The 27,856-nt window shown below is 35.9% G+C and overlaps 1 protein-coding gene across 3 annotated transcripts in view; it reads right to left on the bottom strand.

Moving 5' to 3' along the window:
* Positions 1–2,185: 2,185 nt before the first annotated feature.
* The window catches only part of STXBP6 (syntaxin binding protein 6), a 96,981-nt gene continuing 71,310 nt past the window's right edge, over positions 2,186–27,856 (bottom strand). For all 3 annotated transcript variants that reach the window (XM_071426985.1, XM_071426983.1, XM_071426984.1), the window contains exons 4-7: positions 26,137–26,267; positions 24,177–24,342; positions 6,441–6,598; positions 2,186–5,285 (exon numbers count right to left, since the gene is read on the bottom strand). In XM_071426985.1, the coding sequence (XP_071283086.1) occupies positions 5,262–5,285; positions 6,441–6,598; positions 24,177–24,342; positions 26,137–26,267 (479 nt within the window). In that variant the 3' untranslated portion in view covers positions 2,186–5,261. The remainder of the gene's footprint in view (positions 5,286–6,440; positions 6,599–24,176; positions 24,343–26,136; positions 26,268–27,856) is intronic.

Raw genomic sequence — 27,856 nt, 5'->3', positions numbered from 1 at the left:
TCTTACAATCCTCAAATAAATGCAGCAATCTACTGTTAAATCTAATAGCCTTCTCTTTTATGTTTCCTTTTTCTATGTTTTCTCACAGAAACAAATAAGTGCTTCCAAATGCTATTTTTTATAAAACCAGTGAAAGTTTTGGAAAGGAGTCTCATTAAAATCTTAATACTTCTGACAAGTAAAGATGTTTTCTGCAGAAGTCCTAGTTCCAGCATCATGCCAAAGCAAAGAAAGCTTTCATATGTCTATTCTTTCTGAAATAGGAAAAAAACCCCAACTGGTTTGGCTGCAAATCAACATGATGATTATTGTTAGTTGCACATGTTGAAGACTTTGTTTTCAATACAGTATGAAACAATATCACTGTTTTCTCATTTATTTTTTACCACATTTTTTCTCTTCTCTACAGGAAAAAATACTTGACACAAATAAAAACTGTTCCTTCCTCTTTAGCACCAACAGAATTTCAACACAAGACAGGCTTCAAGTCCTCTGCGTAAGCTAGCACACGTTTAGCTACCAGAAACCTCTGAAACTGTTTGAAATATCAATTAGTATTTTGCTAGATATGTATTTTCTACACTTCTAAAGCCACCTGACTTGCTTAGTTAACAAGGTTACTTTTCTACTCTGGATACTGGCCCTGAACACCTAACATAATATGCTGCCTCCACGTAACAGACCTTTACCCTCAGTTTGCTTTTGTTCAGTTATTGTAAAAATAAATAGTGAAATACTTTTTGGGCCTGTATTCCCATGTCAACTCCTGCCAAAGCTAGCCACCATCATTAAAAAATGTTGCCACAATTTAGACCGCATGAGGTCACAGCAGAAAAAAAAGACAGTAACAGCTCAAATAGAAAAAGTATAAATGCAAGAGACATTAAATACCATTCAGTGCTTCCAGATGATGCATGAAACAGGCTGTAATGATGTGCCACGAAGTAGAAGTTGATGCTTTGAAATTATTACGGAAGTTACTGTTTATATAAATTAATGTCTTACCCCAGTAGTAGCTGACCACTTCCATGGGGAACTATGAAACAAGAGAAAGCCATTTTTAATCTGAGACATTGCAATCCTTTTTGAGTAGTGGACAGCACTCCTGCTCACTACCTGAAGTAGTGTGTATCTGTATCTTCATAGATGCCATGACTTGTAGCTGAAGAACAATTTTCTCAGTCAAATATTATCCCTTCAGGAACATACTAACATATACTTTACTTAGGAAACCAAACATACTGAATCAGCAAACATCCATGCTTGAACTTCTTCCATGAATCAAAGATGACAAACAAAGCCCTATCTTTTCCTTAATTTATACACAGCAACAAATAAGGCTGATAAGTTATGAAAGTCATAACATAAATTTAAAAAATGACATAGTGAAATTGATCTACAAGAATGTTCAAAAATGATCGGAACATTTTGTTCAATCTACACCAAAATGCTGTCCAGATCAAATTAGCTTCTGATCCACCAGAGATCTATTTCTTTTACCAAGAGGTTCATACAGGTTAGGCATTGGAGATGTATGGTACTCAACATCAATGGATAACATGAATTCAAGCAAAACTTACCTAGTAACTAGAGTAATTGAACAGTTGACAGTACTTGTCAACAAGAAATTTTTGAGATTACGATCACAGGGATCACGTTTAAGCCTGAAAAGAGATGGCAGCAAAGGCAGTTCATATTGGATATGGTTCTTGTGCAAGTAGACCTCATTTGAATCCAAGGGATTGCTTCTCTGTGTGTAGAAGAATTCTACCTTTATAGTTTTATTCTTATAGGGTAACTAAAATTGCTTGTGCTTTGATAAAAAAAAAAAAAAAAATTAGATAGCCAAAAGAAGATATTAACAACTTGAGAATAAGCATTTCATAGGAATGCAAAGTAAATTACCAGGATTCTTTTTAACCTACACAGCCTTTAGGTAGGGTGCTAACTTCAACCTCTAGCAATTATTTTTTGGAATCTGCTTAGACAGGAAATGCTTTAACCTAGTTTCCACTACTTCTCTTTTAATTACAGTACTCTAGAGAAAATTTTTATCACTATAGCAGAAAATAATTTTTATTCAGTTTTGCTAAGATTCAATATAATTTTGCTAGAGTGAAATACAAAAAACTAACTCAAGAACAATTCATATTTTGAATAGAGAACTCAAATAATCCAAACACAGTTTTCATCACAGTAAAGTATTTAATGACAAAAATCAGGGTTTCCATTAGTGAGTCGAGAGCAGGTCCCACTGTTTTTTTTCTCTCCCCAGAATGGCACAAAATAATTTCTACATCTTTGAGAACTTCCAAGGAATTGGTTACAATAGATATCAGCAAGTATTACAATTCTGGCAAATCATGACAAAACCTACATACCTTTAAGATCAGTTTAAAGAGCACATATTTTTGTTAATATTTCACATAATACACAACTTTTGCTAGACACAAAAGTAACCTTTTAAGACAGAGTTTGCAGTACAGCAGTCAAGTCTAACAATACATCATTTTTATTCTGTTTAGAACTTTAAAAAGATAAAGAAACTAATAATATTGTTACAATTTACAAATACATTCTTTCATATGAAACATTAACCTGAATCATATTATATGTTATGTACATGACTAATAATACTAGGTTCTATACACTACAAGCTAAGTTTCAGAAGGAAACTGCAATGCTCTAAGATTTACCTTTGGATAAACATTTATACATCTTGATTTTTTTCCTAAAAACTACCAAACCTTGTAGTTTAATGAACAGAAAGAACAAAGTAAACAGACAAACCACTTATCCTTCATTCAGAAGACTTAGGTTACCTAAAGCTCCCATATAAATGGCTTTTGATGGTTGGATTAAAGTCCTGAGTTATGATAAAAACCATACTCTTAACTGGAAGATACAAAACAACCCAAAATGCTGAAAAACTCAGATGAGACTAAAGCAATGTTTTAGTACAGTTCAGCTCACAAGAGGTCTGGAACTTAGCAGTGCAATTATGATCTTGTCCTGTCCAGCTGATATTTATGTAAACACTCAAAAATATATGCCTTTTCATCTAAATTTAGACAATTAGTTATTTTCAGGTTTATCTGACCTGGGTTTTAGGCATTTCTTCTAATTATTTGCAAGTGCTTGATGGCAGCAGCTCAGAATCTACTTCCATCTCTCAAGAGAGACTTGTGAGGTTAGCAGCAGAATATAGTTTTAAAAGAATGGAAAATATGACAAGAAGATAGCTGTGTGGCCAAAAATGCTCTCCCTGACTGACCTATGATCCATCTTAAAATGGATCCATCTTAAAAAAAAAAAAAATTGCCTAACATTTTGTATCTAGCAGAAGTTTAATTTTGGTTTAAAAAACAGAGACTTTTTCCTTGGTTAATTGCAGAAATACCCAGTCATTACAATAGCATTCAGACATTTCCAGGGCAACCATTACTCACACACAGCTCAACAGAGTGTTCAGAACTTGTGTTGTTAATGAACCTGTTCTGATTTATAACAGAAGTGGCCAAATTCCCTTTCAGTAGGTGCTAGATTTGGTAACTGTTGAGGCTGGTGCTAAATAGAACTAAATGATCCTATGGTACTACACAAATGACCCATTCTCTCAACTCCCCGTGTGAAATTAAATAAAAAGCTTCATACAAAACTGTTTAAATTACAGGGAAAAAACCCCAAAACCAAAACAGATGTTAAGTTTGAATGCAATCAGCTAACTAGACAGTGTCCTTAGTTCAAATGAGAATACTTTCCTAAAGGCAAGCATCTTTTTATGAAATGGGCATTTCCATGAAATTTTCAGTTACTTCAGCTTGCAGTAAGTAAAATATTCTCAATTACTACAGTAGCTTTTATCTCTCTTACAAGCACTGCTCTGAGGATTTTAGACTGTTGTGTGATTAATAATGCAAAAATCATATTCTACAATGAATACAGTACATTCATATAATGCCAGCTTTTCTCTGGTAAGATGAGGGTGAAAACGAAGAGCAGGCATCTTCAGAAGATGAAGGCTGTACCTTCTGCAAGGACTTATTTTCTAGCTTACTGGTTTAAGAAAAGAAAAAATCAACATCTTTTTCTCCTTTTTTTCTCTTTTCATTCTTGTAGCAGATTAGACCATCTTAAAAATGTTAAGGAAACAGCTGTGAAGGAAAAAGGTAACCTACTTATTTTTGTAAGAGAAACACAGTGCATATATTGCATATAATGAATGCAGATGAAATAGAGTCATCCTTCCAGTGATAACATATTGAAAGCTGAGACTCAAACTAGAAGTTGATTCTAGTGTACCAAGACATGCTTTTTTGAAAGCCTCTATATTAAAAAATCAGACAACTTGCTAACAGAGAAGGCATTAAAATCAGACACATTTCTGAAGTGTTCCAAAAACTGTAGAATTTATGAAAAACAGATGTCTTGAAAATAGTGCACTCTCATCTTCCCAGGCCTTTGCATTCTCATTTTCATGAGCCTTTAGCCACACAATCACAGGTAAAAGGAAATGCTATTTTATATCAAGATTGCTGAATTGTAGATTGTGTTTGAGGCACAGCTATGTGCGTATAGATGTAAAAATTACCTTTTTCCTCTATTTTGAAACCTCAAGCATACATTCTCTAGGTTTCAGCATACTATTCAAATAATCAGTCTGAAAGTGAAAATAGGAACATGTAAAATGCTGATATGAATGAAATTCAGATATGCACTTCCGAATGCTGGTGCACATGCAACGCTTCCTACATTAGAAGAATCAATTTTTTTCTGTTTCCCAGGACAAAGCAGTTTGTCCTCCATTATAGCTACAACCCCAGATGTTTAATTCTAACATTCATTCACATTCTGCTGATGCTACATTAAATGAAGAAAATTATACCCCTTCTTTGGATTTTATTTCCACACACATGTCCACAATCAGTTCAATCTTTCTTTTTATACAACCATGGAAGAATATTACTATTTTAATCCTGATCAGCTTGTCATTTGGTCCTTTTTCAATGTCTGCTTTCACTCCTGTAACAACTGAAACACAGGTAGAAAGTACCGCAGGACTGTGTAGCAATATTAAAAAAGAGGAACAGAAGGAAGTCAGAAAAGTAGAAACGCAACACTTTTTCCTGCACAGAAACTGAAAGAATGCATCTCCACTGAACGGGAAGGAAAAAGCACACAGAAGACTGAATCTCCTGTAAAAGTTGCTGATTGTAGCCTTTTCAGCTTCTCTTGAGAAGATTTCAACTTTGGGCAGTATCTCAGCATTTGTGCTTCATGGCAAGCTGAAAAAGAAATAAAAAAAATTAATTGAAGAGATATCGCCAAGAACGACAGCTGTATCAGCCTAATGTGGCTAGTGTGGATAAGAGGAGTTTGTAAGACAAATTCTTCAAAAGATGCCTGAAATCCATTAACTTCTTTGCACAGAGCTATACAGTCATTCCCCTTCCTGGGACACACAGGCAAAGCCTCTCTCTGCCATGCTGAGGAGGCAGGATTTATCTGCTTTCCCAGCTCTGTTTCCCTATGCTCCATTATTTTGCTGTCTGTGAGGAAGGCTAGAGCAAGACACCAGAAACAAAGATGTGCTTAGAAGAATAGTAATTTTGACCCAATGATTTTGATTATTAACTACAATCAGAAATTCCAGACAAGTAATTTAAAACACCTATTCAGGAGCTCTGCCACTACAAAATGATGAAAAATAAAGGACTGATTGCCTTTCCACCTCTGTGATTACCAATTATTTCCATTTCAAATAATTCAAAAATGCACTTAACTGGGAATGAGAGGGAGAAGAAAGAGATGAAGCGAGTTAAAACCTGTAAAAAATGCGTAGACAAACGTACTTGGCAAACCAGGCAGAGGGCTTAGGGTTAGGTTCCATATAATAAAAAATTGCTATCTGTAGATAATAGCATGCTAACAAAACTGAGATGAGTGAGCTGTCTGGGAAATCACCTAGAAAACAGAACTAGTAGCAGCAGTTAAAATTCACTCATTTGCTAACGGTGAAATGATAACCAATAAATGACTCAAACTAAACTGTTGTAAACCTTTGATACTCAAGTTACAAGTATGCTTTTAAAAGAAATTAATGTTTGTAGTGATATACTAGAATTGCATTTAAGCACTAAAGAACTTAAACCAACACTCTCCTTTCTTTCCTCAAACAGAATTGTTTTTTAAATGTGTCTTTGGCAGGCAACTCTGAGAAGTTTTTATTTTACAGAATTTATAACTTTGAGATCCTGAGCAGTCACCAACAAATGGAAGTAATTTTTTAGAGGCAAAGAAGGTGAAGAAGGTGTCACGAAGAGGATTTGATACCTACCCTGAGCTAAGTTCAAGCCTCTATACAACGAAGTATAGATACATGCTTTCATTCAACAAACTATGGCAGCCAAATGTCTGACTTTATCCTACTAAAATCTTACCTTATGTGCAGTTTCTGCAAACTGCTGAGCACTGTTTTTCAGCTCCTCTGTCTTTTCTTCTGCACGACCTAGCCTTTCACCACGCTCATTCAAGGCCTGACTTGCCTTCTGTACTGCGCTTGTCACACTGTCTGCTGCTGAATGGAGTATGCTGTTTCCTGCAACACCAAGAAGCCATTAGAGTACTCAGTATATATGTCCTTTGTAATAAATACAAGTAATTTAATTTATAATGTTCTAGAGCTGGTTTGCCATTTCGACTGGCCTCACTTCACTATAATCTCTTGAGGTGCTTGTAGAGAATAATGAAATCTCCCCAGAGCCTCCTTGAGACTAAACAAGCCCAGCTCCCTCAGCTGTTCCTCAAAAGACAAGTTCTCTCAGAGCCTTGTTCCCTTCACTGGACACACTCCAGTACTTCAATGCCATATTTAAAGTGAGGGACCCAAAACTGAACGTGGTACTTCACTACAGTAAATCTGCTGTTTAACTCTGTTGTTCTTACCAGCATACAAAGACAAGCGAAAACAGACACAAACACACTGACTGCGTTTCTCATTAATCTGAGGACGTGTACCTACTTCAAAAATATTCTCGGGTTAAAAAATCAAATCCAAACATTAATTTAAAGGGCTACTTTGCTACTAGTTTGTTGTAGTTTAGCCCCAGCCAGCAACCAAGCACCATACAGCCCCTTGCTCACTCTCCCACCAGCAGGACTGTGGAGAGAATTAGAAAGGTAAAAATCAGAAAATTGATGGGGTGAGATACAGACAGTTTAATAGAGAAAGCAAAAGCTAAGCACTAAAGTAAAGTAAAACAAGGAATTAATTCACTCCTTCCCATGGGCAGGCAGGGATTCAGCCATCTCCAGGAGAGCAGGCACCCATCACACAGAAACAGTTCCTCACGGAAATAAACGTGATTACCCCAAACTTCCTCCCCTTCCTCCTTCTTCCTCTCACTTTATGCACTGAGCATGATGTCATATGGTCTGGAATACCCTTTGATCAGTTGTCCAAGCTGTGTCTCCTCCTACCAAACCTCCCATGCAGGCCCAATTTCCTTGTCAGCATGGCCAGTACGAAAAGCAGAAAAGGCCTTGGTTCTGTGCAAGCCCAGCTCAGCAATAACAAAAAACATCTCCATATTATCAACCCCATGTTCAGCACAAATCTATCACATTCTCCTGTACCAGCCACTGATAAAAAAATCAACACAGCTGAAACTAGCTCACAGTTTCATTAGAAAAAAGAACAAACAATCCTTTCAGACTCAGTTTTCAAATAATAATCCTTTCCTTAGAAAGGCCAAACAAACAATGAATAGTGAAGCTAAAGGCTGCCCTGAGTAGCCTGTGAAGCACGGTACAAGCTGCATATGCAGGAATTCCTGAGATAAAGAAAACTGCCTTACAATTTTAAGCTAAAACTCAACTAGTATTAAACTATGGAGGTGAGGGAGAGACTTAAGAACCTACACAAAGTGACTCACAGATGATGAGTCAATATGAGAAATAGCCATAAAAGAACATCCTGGCCTCCTAAATACCAATATTGTTACATTTTGCACATCAGGAGTTAAGAAAAAGAAAAAAAAAGTAGATGTGGAACTGCGACAGGTTTGGGGTTTTTTTTTTTCTATTGTTGCATTTAGAAAAGGAATATAATAGCTGGCATTCTTGTTGAGGAGATTAATATCTAACAATACTGTGAGCTGGAACTTTGCAGATACAGAAATTAATCTTTTCAAGTGATCTCCCTTCAGACACTGAGGAGTTTGATTGTAAAACCAAACAACTTCACTTCCTGCACACTTTCTTACTTTGAAACTTTTCAGTCAATTGCTATTTTGTTCATAATTTTTTAAAGGAGATTATTATTTTGGCTTCTGTTCAGGCAGCTTTTCAAATAAACACATGTACTGAGCAACACTGCACTGGAAATAGTTTTCCTTTTTTGGTGGTGTGATCTAATGGCTTTGGCCTCCTGTATCATGTTAGTTCTCTAGGACAAGAGTTTTAAAAGCTCCCAACACTGAATTAAATCAGTTTTTTACAAGATCACAAAGCCTCTGCTGAATTCAAGGAAAGCAGGCTACATGGACAAACTTATAAAACTAAGCATCTTCTGAAGTCTTCAAATGTGTTGCGGAGCAGACTAACATATTGCTGACCTTCTGTCATGTCAATAGGAAACTACAGAACAAAAATATTTTTCATTTTCTGTACTCCTAAAAATATTCCTTATTTTCTATACTCCTAAAACTGTTTGTAGATTTGTGGCCAAAGATTGGGATCTATTACTCCACATTATTTTCAGCACAGAAGAATGAACTTGAAAGTTTGGCACAGTGACAGTAACTGTTTTTCCCTCTAGCGAACACAATATTGTGTTCTCTCCAGGTAAGATCTGCTGTATTTTCTCATAGGCAGTGACTTGCAGAGAAGCTGCTATTCTGAGACTGTTCCTAAGAACTACTTCTGGAGTATCCTTACCAATGGAAAAGTCAGTAAAACAAAAAAAAATCTGTGCTCATCTTTGAGCAACTCAGAAACCCACATGTCAATAGACTATGGAATTTCATCAGTGTATTTCTAGAGCATGTGTAGGTGGTTGCTGGTATGACTGACTATGCCTCATCCCTGTATTAGTATCACTGCAGGAATAGCAAACCTTGCACTGGACATATTGAAAAATCATTCATATGAATAAATAATCTAGTAATCTACAACCTGCAAAACTTTTAAGCTGTTCTTCAGGAGGTAACTACTCTGATTCAAAATATCCTGAGAGATGTTTTCCATGTTGATGGATTCCTTTAGGATTTCATTAGTAAAGCTTCTCATACTGTCTTTCACACTATCCTTCTAGACAAAATGTGCAGCACACAGCTGGATAAACAGATCGTATGATGGGTGAGCAACTGGCTCATGGCTCAGGTGCAAAGGGTTACAGTGAATGGGGTGACACTAGGCTGGTGACCTTTCACTAGGAGGGCTCTGCAGGGCCCAGTTTTCAACATCTTCAAAAAGGACTTGGATGCAGGAATCAGATGTATACTAAGTTTTCAGACAATACCAAATTGGGAGGAGTTGTTGACTCCCATCAGGGCAGAGAGGCCCTGCAGAAAGACCTTGACAAATTAGAAGGCCATGCAATCACCAGCTACATGGAGTTTCAAAGGAAAGTGCTGGATTCTGCACTTGGGTTGAAGCAACCGTGGATTTATGTACAGACTGAGGAACAAGATGCTAGAGAGCAGTGCCATGGTCAATGTCAAGTTGAATCTGAGCCAGCAGTGACCTGGTAGCCAGGAGGGCCAACCCTGTCCTGGGGGGCATCAGGCACAGCAACAGCCAGGTAAGGGAAGGGATTGTCCTGCTCTGCTCACCTCGAGTCCTGTGTGCAGTTTTCAGCACCACAACACTCAAAGGATGTAAAGCTATTGGAGAGTGTTCAAAGAAGGACTGCAAAGGTGGTGAAAGATCTAGAGGAGAAGCCATATGAGGAGTGGTTGAGGTCACCTGGCCTGTTCAGCCTGAAGGAGACTGAGGGCAGAAGTCACAGCAGTCTACAACTTCTCCTGAGGGGAAGAGGAGGGGCAGGCACTGACTGACCTCTTCAGTTTATTTTGGATAATAGAAAAAGGTTTTTTACCCAGAGGGTGTTTGGGCACTGGACAGACTCCCCTGGGCAGTGATCACAGCACCAGCCTGACAGAGCTCAAGCAGCATTTGCACAACGCTCTCAGACACATGGTGTAACTCCTGGGGCGTCCTGTGCAGAGCCAGGAGCTGAACTTTGATAACCCTTATAGGTCCCTTCCAACTCAGGATATTCTACAATTCAAGCTGTATCAAGAGGCTCTTACACCCCAAGAAGTCAGCTTTAGGACTTTTATCATGCACAATGAAAAATACATCCTTTAGCCACCATGCCCAATACCCGAAAGATACAGGAATACTGTCATAATCAAGTATGCAAAGAAACTAATTGGTCTATAGAGATATCATTCTTTAGATTGCATCATTTGTTTTATCACACATTCATAAAAGGTTCACCACATTCTCTATTAGCCATATCAAATATATTTCAGCTCAATGCAGAGATTTATCTTTAGATTAGTGATCAGACTCTACAGTGACTGATTTGCAAACACGAGTATTCAATTTTAATTGTACGTGCATTAATTAAGCATTTAACAACTACCTACTTCTGAGAAGGAAATAAATGCAGTTAGCTTTGATTATTTGTAATTAGTATTCTTGCTGTTACTGTTAATTTTCTTGTTGTTTTCAGTAAATTTTTCTTATCTCAAGCACTAATCTTTGCCTTTTGTGCTTTCTGCTGGAGGGGGAGGGGATGTGAATGCTGTCACAGTTTTGGTTGGAGCACTAGAGAGAGGAATACCATTCCTAAACCACAATGCTCCCATAAAAAACCAAAATACAAGACTAAATACATTTTGCACTGATCTGATTTGAATGTTCTTTATGTTTCAAGAAAAATTCTGAAAATGTTAACAAAAATCAGTGGACAATTATGAAAATTACAAAAATGCAAGAATCAGCAGACATTTTTAATAAAATTTTTAGAGCAAAATAAATATATAGTGATACTTAACTAATATATTTTCCAAGTCTACAATACTATTCGTGGCTTTGGGGTTTTCTTGAGTCAAAGAGTATCTTTACATGTATCTTGACTAAATTATTTCCATAAACTTCTCCAAAAAAAGAACCACCCCTACTTTTAGCTCATAAAGTATCATCTCAAACATATCAAATACATCTGGATGATTTCTGGTGTTTTAACTCCCATATTTAAATATATGAAAACCAGAAAGACAAAAATGAAATTAGACAATTAGCTGACAAAAAGTTGAAAGCAGCACATGACCAGAATGACTTCTGCAGACCATAGGAAATAAAATTTAATTATGTTGTGAAGATGAGGTCTTAAAAACAAACAAAAAACCCCATAACATGACAAAATAAATTACCTGAATAACCTTAAGGGTTCAACAGTTCAGTAGTTTTATTGGTTAGCAAACACAGTGTATTCTCATTTCTCAGTGTGGCTTGCAAAATCTTAGATCTAGAAACAACTGTATTACAAAAAAACCAACCCTTATTATGGTTCTGCAAGGCACTAGAAAAATCTCTTCTATGGGCAGTTAAGTAGCACAAGCTTTCCTGCTACAGTCATAAGAAAAATGAAGTTTTATCTCTGATGCTAGTGCCTTTTTATGTTAAATAGTGAGAGGCGCCATTAGAGTAAAACAAAAAAGATTTTTTTCATTGATGAGGTATCTTGATAACTAAAATACCTCCTGCTCTCTTGAGATTTTCTTTTATTCAGTACTCCACAGCAACAATATCATGTAAATTATTCATACTTTTGAACAGCTGAACTAATTGCAGAGTCAAATTTCAAGCAGTAGAATCAGAAAAATTACTTTAGCATTATCTTTGCATCATTCTATTATAGGAATTTGTCTCTGATCATTACTCTGGTCGAAATGTTGTTAATCTTGGGGTGGGGGCAAGGTATGTATGGATTATGCTGTTACTTTTACTGCATTTTTAGCAAATTTATTCTTTCTAAGCAAACATCTTCTTATAGATATATCCCAACAAATTAAAATCAGTATTAAATTACATTCCATCATGATGATTAATATTAAATGGGGGAATTGGGCTTCTAGCCCAATAAGGGACCTCTGATCTGAAGGAAGAAAATGGGAAAACTTCATCTCTGAAGATCCAAATGTGAAAAAACTTTCTATGTAATAACTTTGAAAACCCTGCAGGAAGGAAGTCTGATTTGTTCTCTAGAAAGGGTAATTTTCTTGGGGAGTATAAAATCAATAATGTCCAAAAACCTTACTGTGAAGTGACATTTACCCATGATGACAATTTTGTATTAAAGAGGCTTACTCTGGAAAAGTTCTGGAATTCAGCAGGATCTCATATTACAGCCAACCTGACAAGAAGCAGAACGTGTAATTAAAACAAAGAACAGCAGCTACGCACCATGGCAAGCTTCTTTTGAGAATGAGCTGGCAAATTTAAATATTAATCTTAAATACTCCTCCCCTGGGGTGACAAGTGAGAGCTGTGAGCATCGTGAACACTGAAAAAACTTGCCAGCTTTGCTGATTTAGATCAGCTGACAGGTAAAATAACTGGAAATGGGATAACTCTCATGTCAATTTTTACTAACATTCATGTCATTCTATAAAGAAAAAATGTGAGGGTTTTTTTGGTTAAATCCTTCCAGCCATTTCTGTCATAGGCAAAATGCTGTACTTACTACATTTCTTCATGACCACAAGCTGATATTTTCAAACAAGTTTGATTCAAAAGTGGAATATTTTTCCATAGGGAATATTCAGAATGATGGAGCAGATTTCATATAGAATAAGAAAATCCCCCAACCAATGACTACTATGAAGAAGTATATTTAATATTTAAAAGAAAAAAAAAATCTATTTTTAATGAAAGCCTATGGTACAAATGATGTAAAAACAATCAGTGACCAGCCAACACTCAGCACTGGCCTAATGCTCAGTTAGTCCCTGAGCAATGTCTACCTTGGGAAAAAGCAATTTTCCCTCCAGTTTTATTGCTGAGCATGCTGTTACATGGCATGGAGCATCTCCTTGGTCAGTTTTGGTAAGATTCCCTGTTTGTGTCCCCTCCCAGGCCATTTGCTGGGGGACAAGGCAGAAGGAAGAGACCATGAAGGTCTTGACACTGTGTAAGCACACCTCACCTAAAGCACTGGTGTGTTACCAACACAGTTTTGGTCACAAATCTAAAATACAACACTGTACTGGCTGTTATGAAGAAAAACAAGCTCCATCCCAGCCAAAATCAATAGAAAGCCTAACACACTTTTCCCTGTCAAGGCAGTCCAAAGTGTTAACACACCTCCTGATGCAATTTTGTTGTTTTGTTTCAAATTGAATTCACCAAAGTATTGACATTTCTTTTAGGATGGGTAGGAGAGTTAGACAGCAACATGCCCTGAAAATGAACCACAGGATTCTTTTAAACAAAGGCAGTTCTTTGTTTAAAGTAGATATTGTGTTTAAAGTAGATATTGTGTCAATACTATTGATTGAGCTTCTGCTTAAGTAGTGTTAATTATTATTGAGAAACATAATGCATTAACCTGCTACAATGGAGGCATGGAACACAGTGTATTTGTCAACACATTCCTATTTCTTCATCAGGTAAGTGAGTTTGAAAATTCTGTGTTTGCCACTTAAGCAGCATATTGAAAAACACCAACTTCTATTATCACATAAGGTGAAAATAAAGTTGCTCATGAGTAAGAATGAAAACTGAGTAAGAACTGTTCAAGGTCAGGATGAAATCAGTCAAAAGCAATGGCTGCAAACCATAAAATGAAAAATGCAGCATCTGACCTGAGAGCAACTAGCTGTGCCAGCCCTTCCTCAGGGTAATGCAGGAGCTATATGTTTACAGGCAGTATTTTAGCACCATCCCAATCACCTAAGACTGGTATGACTGACGTATGTTTATGTCTGAATAGCTTTTTCTGCTAATTATGCACATTAATTATGCACATCTCATCTGTTTCAATCAACCACTCTCAATAAAAACCAGCCTGAACATTGCTCTTATAGACAGCACTTTACAAAAACCCAATCTCTGTCTCCACCTCCAAACTGTACTGAATCACTGAAAACAACACTTTAGAATGAAACAAGTGACCACAGAAAGCTCAAGAGGCAATTACAGGTTTTGCTGATCTGAAAGTTTCTCCTAAGTCTGTCAAGGTTCAGGTGACTCCCACACAGTAGCTATATTCACCAATCAAAATCATACATTTTGTTGGAAGAAAGAATTATGCCTTAAAAAAAAAAGTTAAGAGCTGCTCATTACTGCAACACAGTACTGAAAACATGAAGGCAAACCTCTTCTACTGCTAAGACTGTCATGAAACTGCTCACAATAAGGAAAACTTAGTCTGGAATGATACCCAAGAAACACCACAATAATTATAAAGGATTAAGTGAAGTCTAAGCATCTAACTCAGGATGCTACATTATTTCAACATCAACATCAACTGATGAAGTTTCAACCGATGGTGGACTTCACACATCCATTAGCTGCCTCTCCTTGCTGAGCACATTTGTTTTGTTGAAATCATTACCACAGAGTTACATTTCCTAGACTAACATTAACCCAAGGCTTTCCATCACATCTGTAACACAAGAGGTGATTATAAAGGTCCACAGGACAAACACATTCTTCCCCTCCTTCTTCACTGTTACACATCCTTTTATGCGTATTGGTGCTGTGCTGACAGCCTTGGTTAAGAGCTCTCTTGAATAAAAGAGGGAAGAGCTACTAAAAAGACCCAAAGAGAAAAAAACATCTCTCACTGACCTCTCTTAAACAGCCATGTGAAAGCCTTATTAAACAGCTTGAGATAATAAGTAGAAGATTATAGAAACAGTACTTCTCTGATTGTAATCCTGTAAGATGATACAACTTAATGAATTACACACATGATACAATTCTTACAACTCAATGAATTCCACACAAATTGAATGTTCTCTAGACAATTTCAATATTTAAATTATCATCCAGAAAGGATGCCTAGAGTGACCTGAAAGACAGAACATTTATAAAAAGTACAATCTTCACTGGATTTCCAGCTTTGAAAACTTGAATCTGAACTTAAATATGAACATCAACGTCTCAATTTATCTTTCAAACATAACTTACTTCCGAAATTATATTTGACCATAAAATCTAGAAGTCGCACAGCCTGGACCAGCAGGATTGCCATGGACTTTCACTTTCTTTGAAAGTAAACAAAAAACTTCTGTAAGGCTTTGCACCTGAATCTGGAAAGTTTATAGCCTTAAAAAGCCTGGTAACTATTTTGATGTAAGTGGTACATATTCTGCACTGAATTTAGCCTTTACCAATCATGCAACATTAAGAATCATTGTACTCCCAAGGGACACAATCAATGGTTCCACCTTTATAAAAATCTTATTCTACCCTGAAAAGAAATACAGGTTTCAGAGTAAGAAGTGATCCCAAATTTAAACTGGTTACAGTACTTTCCTCTGTTCCCATGTGGGCTAGGCAATTTCTTCTGACACATCTGGATCTTTTAATATCCATCAATACAAAAACTGGCCAGGAACAAATTTAAATATAAAAAGGTGGGCAAATATTGTGTATTATGCTGATGCAAAGAGACTTAAAAATTCATCTAATCCGGTATTTTGTTCAAAGTATGTAAGACAGAAAAAGGAAAAAAAAACCCCAAACCCAGTATATTATAAATGCATTTTAAACCTCAGTAAAACTATTCGGATTTGACCCCATACTTTTCAGTCTTCCTGATTTGCAATGAAATAAAGCCTATAATATCAATTATAGTAACATATAATACTTTATATTGTAGCATGTTCTAATACAACGCCAGTTTGTCACTTCATTGCTTCTGAACATTATTTACATCTGCCCACAATTTATTTTTGTGTATCTGAAATCTTGTACTTTTAGCACAAAAAGAGGGCAAATTTATCTCAACTCTTATATGAAGAAAATGTGTATTTTATTCCTGCTAGTAGTTAAATAATACCTATAATCTTGGGAGTTAAACAGATGCTTGCAAGTTATTTCTAACAATAACAAAGAACACCTTGTGCATCACAACATTGTACTTTTAAAAAGGTCCTACCAATTACAGAGGATATACGAGGCAAAATGATCATCCTGACTGTTCAGTATCTTCATTAGCAAGCAACAAAACAAGATAAGCCTTATTGACAACAGAGATAAATTTCTTCCTCTGCTCTCATTAGCCATGTCAGCTCCTTAGATTTGCAAGGTACATTTTAAAATGGGGAAAAAAAAATTGTAGAGCAATCACAGTATCCAGGTACTCAACAGCCAACTAACCGTGAGCTGAAGTTCACAGTGAACAAATAGAAGTCTCCTATGGTCCCAGAAGGGGGATAAGGGAGTCTGAAAGACCTTAATTTGGTATGCTATGAAAGCATATGCTACTAAAAACCTGTCCAGGCCAGCATTGATTCTCCAAACTGGCAGCCTTTAAGTCAACACTGTAGAGAACTTCACACTCTGTACCTTCCTAACCAAATCAATAACCAGTTTTAAAGTACCACCTTAGCACCAGCCTTAAAGGAGAAGGAAGGAGGGGAGAAGGAAACAGAAAGAATAGTGTTAATACAGGTGTGCAAACCAAGAGTATCTACTGATTACCAAAAACAGCACCTGGCCAAGGGAGTAATTTTGTATCTTTGCCAAATGTAAATAAAAGCAAACATTGAAAAAACCCATTTGATGTTAGTTGCCTGGCAGTAGAGAGGGAACAGAAAATGTTGTACAGATCCATCAACTATATATTACTTTAATGAAGCAAAATATGTAATTCAATAAAGTCCACAGTGAGTGAAGGTGATGTACATCCAATGTGTTTTGCATTTTATGAGTGAGTTTAAATACTGTGAAGAGAGAGACAGAAAAATCAATAAATTACCTACTTAGGAAATTACTATCATTCTACAGTGGGCCTTCTGAAACAATCCTTTTGTAAGTAATTCTGAAAAATCCAACACTTTGACCTAAGACATCACCAAGACTACACACTGTGTTCTATTTATTAATATTTCATATTAAACAATAATGCTAATCCATGAATATCAAAATATCAAGTAATTGAAACTAAATTCTGTGAGTTATTTTTCAAATGGCTTAAGTAGCCTGGAAGACATTTTTCTCTGCTACCTAGACAGATGGCCTACAGTTCTATGTTTTCTATATCTTTTATATTTACCCTTCAATGTCAGAAATCTAAAGAGCTTACAAAGCTGGGTTAGGAGCAAACTTTCATATACATGTTCATTTGGAGACCAAATGAAAGATCCTAGACACTTAAAAACTAGTTTCAAATTCAAAGAATTTGTAGAGAATTCAAAGAAGAGTAGAGACTAACATTCTATTCCAATGTGGATGCTGAATAAATATAAATAAGCTAGGACAGAATGACACTTAATATCGAGGGATGGAAAAGAGAGTTAGAATTAAAATTGGCTATTTTAAGCATCAGCATTGCCAACAGACTTAAAAAAAATAAATTATGTACACAGAATTGAAATTGGAGGAAAGAGATGAAAATATGGAGTATTTTATTGTTCAGCAGTAAAAAATTTAATAGTGTTTCTTATGTTAGTAAACAAGACTATCCAAACAAGGTCATCCACTTTCTTATGTCAATATGGGAACTGTGAAAGATAAAGAAAATTCTAACATGCTTCAGAAGAGCAATGACCCGTGCTATTGAAGTAGAAAGAGAGCCATTATACATACTGAATTGATCCTACTTGTGTCAGCAGAAGAAGTTCAGAAGACTGAAAATGTCAACACTAATGAATTCCTGCCAGTCATGAGGAACTACAATGTACTAAGTTTAGAATGATTTTTGGAATGGAGACAATGCTGGACAACAAGTACAAGTTAATTCACACTTCCTACTGACTTTGTTCTGATACATAGTAATGCCAGTGCCTTATGATTTTTATAGGGACTGATAATGAAAAACATAGTATACAGGATTTTCATAAGAAGATCAAGAAGTGATTCTTTAAACAGATCCTTTCTGACAGACTGGAAAGAATTAAAATTCAAAAAGGTAAGAAAATGATAACTCTGCAGCAATTCATTAAGCACAATATATGTCTGCTTATTTCAGCAACATATTTGAGCGAGTGGCTGCGTGATTTACAAACAAGACAAGGTCAAATATTCAGAGCAATGTCATTAAGAAAAAACTGTTATTTAATGCTTCATTTGAGTTTTCTGGACTCAAGTAACCTAAGAATTTATGCAAAAATTATTCTCAAGGGTCTAAGAAGTTCAGAAATATTGAGAAATGTATCTGGGTTCATTCAACAAAGTATGTTCCATAGAGGTATTTTGAATAGTTATTACTACTGATGCACCACATGCATTCACTTTCCAGACTGGGAAAAATGCTGCATTAAATGATGTAACAGTGAACTAACATTGAAACATAGGAAATACCAGGTTGCAGGAACAGAAAAGGAAGATTTTAGGTTTTGAAACAGGTTTTTGAAACATTTGAAACCTGGGCATTCAGGTGGTGGGTTTTTCTCTTTTACCAATGTGTCTATCAACCAAGGTTGTTTTTTTTCCTTCTTTATGAGAAATAGAAAAGCAATGCTATTTTACATTTCTAATAGTTCTGAAGTCATTATGAACATGGACAATCACCTTTCCACATCAGAGGTCAGCTAGATTAAAGGAAGTTTTATATAGGACAAAAAAACTCTGTCTGGTCTTGCTTGGTTACACACAAAGGTGACCAGAAGATAGCTTTCACCAATCAAGTAATGCTCAGCAGCACAAAACAGAACTGACATCCATCTCATTTTAGGCAAAAACTGATGAATTCCAAAATGCTGTAAAATATATATTCAAACCTAAGCCTATGTTTTATCCATATAAAAATGTATCTATGTAGATATAAATATACTGAGTATGTGTAAATCAGACTTGTACCTTCAAAATCTATCAAAAACACTAAACTAATGAAGCTAGGTGAGATAAAATAGTGAAAGATATCTTAGTAAAAGAAATCAGGGTAAAACTGGCAGTGGCAGCTCTGCCACTATGATCATAAATTACATTCAAGATAAATTCCACCTCTGGCTAAGAAGTGCCTCAAGAAGTCCTTGAGGTGGGCTGACAGGACTGACAAACGGAGTGTGTCATAACTGAGGTGTGCTAAGACCAATCCATGAGTAAAGAAGAAAAACATCAACCTTCAGCTTACTTATCATCAACTTTCTCTAGGAAAGCACAGCAAATAACATCTACCTGCAGAGAGCATTTGAAACATGTTGCAACCTTTTAATCAATATCATCATTAGTTTATGAGTCCAGGCAGTTGTATTTCATCTTAACTGTACAGCTGGAGGATGTGATCTCTAGTGTTCACTCCCCGTAACACAACATGGGGCGAGGCCAGTTTCCCTTCTCATAGGTAGGTTTTTCATAGGTAAGGACTTTCTTATTTTCTTTATACCTTTTTTTTTTTTGGTTATGATCTGATCTGAGTACTAATAAATGTTCAAATTAAAAAAAAAGGCTGTTATTTATAGTTTATATTTAATATAATATTTATAAATATTTATATATTTAAGATTCTTCTAGGGTTCAACACCATCATAGCATTTGATGTCTCTGCCTTTCTAGATCAATACAGTATTAAAATTTAATCAAATTACTGAAATTAGGAATTAATTTTCACTTTTACAGATTTCATTTGTCTGTCACCCAGGACTGTTTTTTTTCCTTCCTTAAAAGAAACAGAAAAGCAATTATGTTTTACATTTCTAGCAGCTCTGGAGAATATACAGAACAAGGATTAAGAGATGAATAAACAGGTCACAAATTCCTTACAGAAAATCTTATCTTCTCTCATTAATGTTCTTAATTACTGGCATTGATGCCAGGACAGGTTGTTACTGTATAATGTGTATTACTTATACATTAAGGAAATACCTAACTAGGATCAATTTCAGATTAACACAATCTTTACCTGCTTTCCAAATGGAAGAATATATTTAAACTTGTAAAACTTTAAATTTTAATCTAATACATTTATAAAATTAATTCTAACTTAAGTAAGCAATATTTTCAATAATAATTAAGATTTATACTAAAGGACAGTCTAACTAATCAGACACTTTCAGAATCAGTAACTGTAACAAAGCACAGAAGCCCAGTCTGGCTCTGTAAACATCAAAATCTAACAACTACATTAAAAAAAATCCAATTTCTATGGCAAACAGCAATATTCTGCATCTTGAAGAGAACACCTTACTTAAACCTTCAGTCTTCAGAAAGTCAAGCAAATATGTTGCTTAATGCTTTCTACATTACCTTGTCTCAGAGTCATACGTATCAGAAAAAGGAACCAGCCTTTATAATGATAAATGTCCCTTCTCAATTTATGTATCCCTATAGATTTTGCAAGAACATAATGTACTTTTTTTCCTTACAAGTTTCCTCTTTTAGAAGTTAATTTAGAGCTCAGATTATATGCCAAATTTCTATCGCAAAAAATATCTCAAATATTCTTATTAATTTGAATCTCAATACATGGCTTATGTGTTTAAGATCAGTAAAACACACATAGTTAAGTAAAACTGCAAAGCAGAATTAATCTAGACATGAATATGCAGGGTATAAGAGCAAGCATCTGAAATAGTCTTAAGCAGCAGAAAACACTTCTAATATTTTAATCTCTAGAATGGCAATAACTGAGTATTTGGTATACGTTGGCAAAAAATACCTAAATAAACTGAAAAAAAAATAGTTTCTGTATGGAAACATGGCTAAATTTCATTGGTCATTTCAAACCAGCAAAACCCCAAAATAATAGATATTGCAGATAACTCACCTCTGTTGTTATTTTGTTTTTTAATTTTTTGGGGGTCAAATTAATTTCTATCAGAATTAATTTACATGTGAATGTCTGCAAGAGTACTATTTCAAATACACACTGTTTTCAATGTCTTTCAGGCAAGAACTGAAACAATCAATCAACTACCAGGTATTTGACAGAAGGGAGGGCAACAATTGTCTTTTTTCCCATCCTAATTCACAGAGTCATATAACGGCCTGGTTGGGAAGGGACCTTAAAGATGGATCTATTTCCAAACCCCCACCATGGACAGGGATGCCACCCACTAGATCAGGATGCTCAGGGCAATTTCTAACACAAGATTTTGTTTGTCTCCTTTGGTCAGTCATTAATCTTGCTGTGTATGGTAAACACCACTATACGCTTAGCAGGTCTCAAATGTGGTAAGCCAAGATGAGTAATACTGTATGGAAAAAGTACTCATTACCATTCCCACACTGGCATTTTATTCTTGGAGGAAAAATAGTGATTCATTAATAACTCCTGCAGGGTGTCCTACAGAAAAGGTCACAAAGGTAAAGATGCCATCATTTTGGGTTTCCAAGAATATTTTTATTAATTCAGCAGAACAATTGTTAAATATCAATGTGTAGAGGTAGGACAAAGCTTAAAACCAAATGCATTTCTAATATGCATCTTAAGGTGGCAGCAAATGTTTGTTCTTTATTATAGGGCCTGAGTTAATCTCTAAAGAGTTTCAATTTCTGTATCTCAAGGTTCTATCCAGAAATGAGAACCAAATGTATCCTCAATGTCAGTTTAATGGTATGTCAAGAACCAAGATGTTCCAATGAACACAACTTCTAAGGGTTTCTGCACACTGGCCATCTCCAACTTTGCTTTGCAAAAGCAATACAACCTGACTAACATGGCCACCAAATAACAACATAACACAAAGATACTCCGAATTACACACATTCCAGTATCAGAACCTGTATGGTATAAATTTACACAAGGGGAAAAATCAGTCAAAAAAAGGCCTCTAGCCCCCAAACCTGCCTTTCTTTCCACCATAACATCCAGAATGCATGTAAGCTATGGACAGGGCTCACCTAAATTCTAAACAAAAGACAAACCCGAAATATTTAGTTTAAGACACTAGTAGGAGGAATCTTGTTACAGTTTGCCTAAACTTCAATTTTTTCTTTGTTCTCAGAAGTAGCACCCACACTGTCAGTCAGTTCTCATTACTGCTGCAAGTACTGATGTCATTAATCAAGTTACAGAAAACAGTCTAGCCTATTTAACTCTGCAAACTATAATTACATGACACACAAATGAAAATAAGGCAAAAAATGATTCTGCAGAAGGAGAGTCAGTAGCAGGGCTCTGGGCTATCGGGGGAAATGCATGGGTATCTGTGTGTGAGAGAGAAAGGAGGTAAAAGGAGGAAGGCCATGAAGAGGGTCTGGAGTTCCACCAGAGCACCCTTATTTACTTAAAGCTAAGCTTCTAAGCACTTCCTGCAGAAACAGGAGTAGCATGAGTTTCACTTTCTTCACACTTATCCTTTAGGAAGGAAAAAAGGTTCAATAAGATAAGTAGAGGCTTGTAAACAAGCCCTTCAAGTTCTTTCATCTTCAGTTCCACTTAGGAAGAACTGTTCTTTGGTGGCAATTTTTTTTTATTTTTGAAAATACGCATTAGCTACAAGATACACATTACACACATGCCTATTGTAGATGGGCATATCTATATAATGACTTAGAAAACCATGTGAATGCATGCACATACATATATTCTAATAATTTATTTTCAAAATTTTGTAGAGTATTAGAAGTTAAACTGTCAAACCATCAAAAAGAAAAAGTATTAATTTCACATCCCCAGAAAGTTCACAACATCACTTTAAATGTTATGCTGCCTTGGCTGAGGGGATGAAGTCACAAGCCTTGAAATCTGACCGCACTAAGATTTAAGTATGATTTGAATATACTGCTTTGACTAGTTAGCAAAAAACACCAACATAACAGCACCAACAAAAAACCCCAAGTTGTAAATTCTCAACTGGATATAATATAGTTCAAACTATATCCTCAGGTCTATGTTCTTTGGTTTGCTTGGCTACATTTGGACATTAATTTCTCTAGTCGGGATGAATTTGAGCTTGACAACACATTTCAACATACATTCCAGAAAATCCTCTTGGTATTTAAGGTTTTGGACTAAATGGGTTTTGATACAAACAGCTGGCTCAGTGAGGCTGACACAGCAAGTCACTTAAATTTAGTCAACTATTATTTGGTTTACAGTTTGTACAGGTTCTGTCAAATTTAAACCTACCAACGGTGTATCACCCAGTGTGAGGGAAAAGTTGATAGTGTGAAGAACAGCAGAAGCACTGCATCCATGAGCAGATTCATTAGTTCCTATACAATGTCTGTGTGTGTACATACACAGACCAGACTTGTGCCCAGTCAGAATGACATGCAAGGAATATGGAAATGGTCACCACCTGCTATCAGAGGATTACCGAATACTCCCACTTTATCTAGGAAGCTGTCAAAGGTAGAATTTGGGCGTGCTTCATGGGACATGGCAAGGTCTAGTGTGTGTTGAAAAAGTAGACGTTAAGCATATATTTATGAACCTCAGTGGCAATTTTTTCCACCCTGATGACACTTGTTTAGGATAAAGTTAATACTGGGTCAGTTGAATCAGGAACTCGATTTTGGACAGGTCAAGCTTAGAAGAATAATGCAAGTTCAAAGGCAAAATGTGTTGTGCTTTATTAATAACAACTTATTTGCAGGAATGATGAAGTGAGAAACATTAGCAAACAGATAACCAACACAACACTTCACATATGAAATAGAAAACACTAATGCAGCTCCCTCCTCACCACCACACTAAGAAGAAAACAAAGAAATTCTCTTCATGTGGAAAAAGAATTAGAGAAGACACAAGAAATTTTGCACATTTTTCTTAGTTTGAGAAGACACTGAAAGAAAAATATTGATTGACAAAATTATCTGTATCTGATATCAGTTTCAGTAGCTAAAGTAAAAGGAATGAAAAGGTAACAGAAGAGTGTGAGGTGGTGCTTGGTGGAGAAAAGCTGAAGCCTAGAAGTTTACTGCTAAGTTAGCATGTTCAGACTCATGATTTCAAGATGTCATAAGGCTGCAAGATTATCTGAACACAGAATAGATCACATGCAAATAATTTCCAGCTGCAAAGTATTAACCTTTGATTCACTTACCTCCCATAATTTTAGATTGGCAGTTGATAAATTCTGGCTTCTTGTCTGTAAGGTATCGCTGACAAGTGTGATGTAGAATCTGAAAGAATGTGCATTTTTCTGAAGCTGTGTTTGCTACCCATTGGTCAAATGCATTTTCAAATAGTAAATCAAATTCTGGGGAATCCTAGAAGAAAAAAAAAAAAAGACTGCTATTATTCCTGTTTTAAAAATGATTTAGAGAAAGATATTTTTTAAAATGTACTGCGTTGCAAAAAACAGAAAGGTCATGCACCTAATAAACATCTTGGTATTACTGCATATTTTTGAACAAAAAGGACCGAACAGGCAGGAAGGCTTTTTTACTGTTATTTTTAATGAGGAATAGTCAGCTATGACAAAAATATCTGAAAACAAATATATTTTAGATCAAAAAATTAAAAGTCAAATTCTCATAAGAAATCATTGCTATCTTCAGATATATAGTTATTTGTGTCATCTATATTATGCAAGCGTTTATGTCTCTCAACACAAAATCTATGGTCACACTATGTTATAGAAGATGTGGATTCTGCTCTCCATGCTCAACCAAACAAATAAGCTAAGTCCTAAGCAAATAACAAGTCCTAGTAATTGTATTTAATGCATTTTCATAAAGTGTTGCAAAGGACTCAGGATAACATGAGCAAAAGGCCACTCCCAGAACAAATCACAGTGCAGCTCTATACCAGATTCAGCTGCCAAAATAAAAGGAATTGATGCAAGAATTATGCTATACATTTAATATTTGGGAAACACTGCTTTGCAAGCTAATCTAGTAAATGTTCTTCTCCAGCTGATAACCCTGGGAATTCACAAGGAGATGAGCTTGAAGGAAACATTTCTAAGCTTAAGAGCTTGGCAGGACTTTCAATCTGTTATGTACCTAGCTGCATAGCAGATGCTGTAAAAGGACCTGAAACTCTTATCCCTTACCTCTTTGTCATTTCACTTGCTTTCATAGTCCCTTTACCCACAGAAAATACAATTCCACTCCTTGCATTTCATAAGGCAGTGGCCAAGAGCTTCTTTTTTGTACCAAGTCTTCAGGTAGTAACTAGACTTGGTACTAGGGACTTAGGTACTAAGACTTGGGTAGTGATAGAATTTAGTGCACCATAATTAAGATGCTTAGGTGGCTGATCAGAGCACAGCTTTGAAGAAACAAGGGAGCTAGTCACAAAAATATTTTGCTATAAAAATAACACAAAATCACTTGGTGAGCACATAATATGAGACACATTTTTAACTTCTAATTATGTTGTTTTAGTACTGGAGAGCTGCATTCATAATGCCTAAGAGATATTTGTACAACCTCATCTTGAGATAGCTCAAGGTGAGCTGCACAGCCCAAATTAAAGGAGTAATTCCACAGCTATTTAACATAGGGGTAATTTTTTTATTTTATTTTTGATAGTTTTTTATTTAAATCAGTGTTCACTTGCCATTTGCAGCTAAAGGGCACTACCACATTTTCTAGCATAAGATAAGGAATGCCGAAATATCTGAGGAAAGGACTGTCCTAGAAAAAATGCAGGATTCACAAGATTTCACAAATTTGAATCTCAGCAACCTCCTCTGTACTTACTTCTACCTATTGCTCTATCTCATAGCACAGCTGCATGCCAAAGTAGACCCCAAGAGGCTTAAAGCTGAAGCAAACAAGGCTCTTACTCTGCTCTTTACAAAGAAAAGAGAAAGAAGTAAGGAAAGTATGGAAAGACAAGAAGAAAAAATCCATATGACTGAGTTTTAGCCTCCTCCCATGTTTCCCATTAAAATTTACTTCACATACTCCACTTAACTATTTCTTTTTTGAGAATTTGCACTTAAACCTGTATCTTATATTTCCAGATACCCTTTGAATAGAAAGAATGCCTGGTTCCCAAATCAATTACATAACAGCTCAATTTTCATTTTCTAGAAAAGAGTTCAAACTCACCCGATTAGGGTCTATGCCATTGACCTGGCGGAGCTGCTCGAGCATCCACTGCGTTCTCCTCACAAATGACGTGGAGCCTTCAAATTGCTTCACCTTTGTAATAGATGCTTGGGCTGGTTTCTTGTTTGTCACTGAACATATAGAAAACATATAACTGAAATGGGCTTTGTGATTCAGGAGCATGCTGTTTACTTCACTTATCAGTAGCTGTTTTCCTGGTGTATTTTCTACAGTGTCTCATGAAGCAAATACATGTCACCGATTCTGACAGCAGAATGCATTATCTTTCCAGGATAACATATTGAAAAGCATATTCCTTATTCTCAGAATGGTGGTATGATGCCAAACAAGCTGTTTAGTACTCAAAATTGGATATATTTTAGCCATTATCAACTTAAGTTACCAACATCCTGTAAAAAACCCCAGCACTACAACAAAGTTCTTTCCATTTCATTCTCACAATCACAGAATGGTCTGGGTTTGAAGGGACCTTAAAGATCACCCAGTTCCTATCTCCCTGCCATGGTCAGGTTGCTCAGAGCTCCATCCAGTCTGTCCTAAACATCTCCAGTGACAGGTCACTGACCACCTCTCTGGGCAGCCTGTCCCAGTGCCTCACCACCCTCCCAGTAAAGACTTTTTTTTCCTAACATCGAACCTAAATCTACTCTCTTGCAGTGTGAAGCCATTTCCCTTTGTCCTATCACGACATGCTCTTGTAAAAAGTCCCTCTCCAGACTTCTTGTAGGCTCTCAAGTACTGGAAGGCTGCAATTAGGTAATTTCAAAGCATTCTCTTCTTCAGGCTGAAAAAACCCAATTCTCTCCGATTTTCATCATAGGAAAGGTGTACCATCAACTACCTTACTGTTCTCTTTCCCCCATGTTAATTTGCTGAAGTTTCTCATATTCAGCACTGAGTATTAATAGTTTCTTTCTCATCTTCTCAATTTAGGAAAACAGAGAAGGTAAAAAAACCCAACCATATGACCATGTAAGTATATACACCTTATTAAAAAAACCTGTTACTTTAGACTGAATTTGATATTGCTGATTAAAAAAAACAAAGTGTTTTTCCAGTCTTTTCACAACATGGTACATGTAGGTCATGCTTGTATAAAACCACCAACATCTGTGACATTTGATTGCCAGCCAAGAAACATAGGTAAATGTGCTTACTACATATTAAATCCATCAAATCAGACAATAGTCTGTGAAAAACACAGGTATAAGAATTAAGGAACTAAAGTTTTTTTGACACCTTCCCTTCCAAATATTAGGTACCCAAACAACAACCATGAATAAAAATTATATTACTTATTATAAACAAAATGTATGTTAAAAACCACAAAAAAGAAGACTGCTCTGATTTTGGAAAAGAATAAAAAAAGCAATACAATGCTCAAATTAGTGTATCATTAAGTCAGAATCGTGTTTTCAAAGAGCACTTAATAAGGCTAGCTTTTCAACAGCAGGAAAATTGACTTCCTGCATTAGATGTTTTCTCTAAACAAATATTCTTTTAATCAGTGTAACCCCATGGAAGTTCTATAAGTAGCTTTAGACACTTTCTGTAGTCAAATGTGTATTTTATTTGCATGTCACTTTTCTGTTGCTGTACGTTAAGTCACTCCCAAACACATTTCCACTTTCAGTGAAGAAATAATTTGTATAATCATTGTATTGCATAATCTACTAAACCTGGTGTGTCATCTATTTTT

The sequence above is a fragment of the Agelaius tricolor genome, unplaced genomic scaffold (assembly GCF_023055355.1).
Source record: "Agelaius tricolor isolate 1412-34295 unplaced genomic scaffold, bAgeTri1.0.p SCAF_5, whole genome shotgun sequence".
NCBI lineage: Eukaryota > Metazoa > Chordata > Aves > Passeriformes > Icteridae > Agelaius > Agelaius tricolor.
This window is presented reverse-complemented; position numbering and strand designations above follow the sequence as displayed.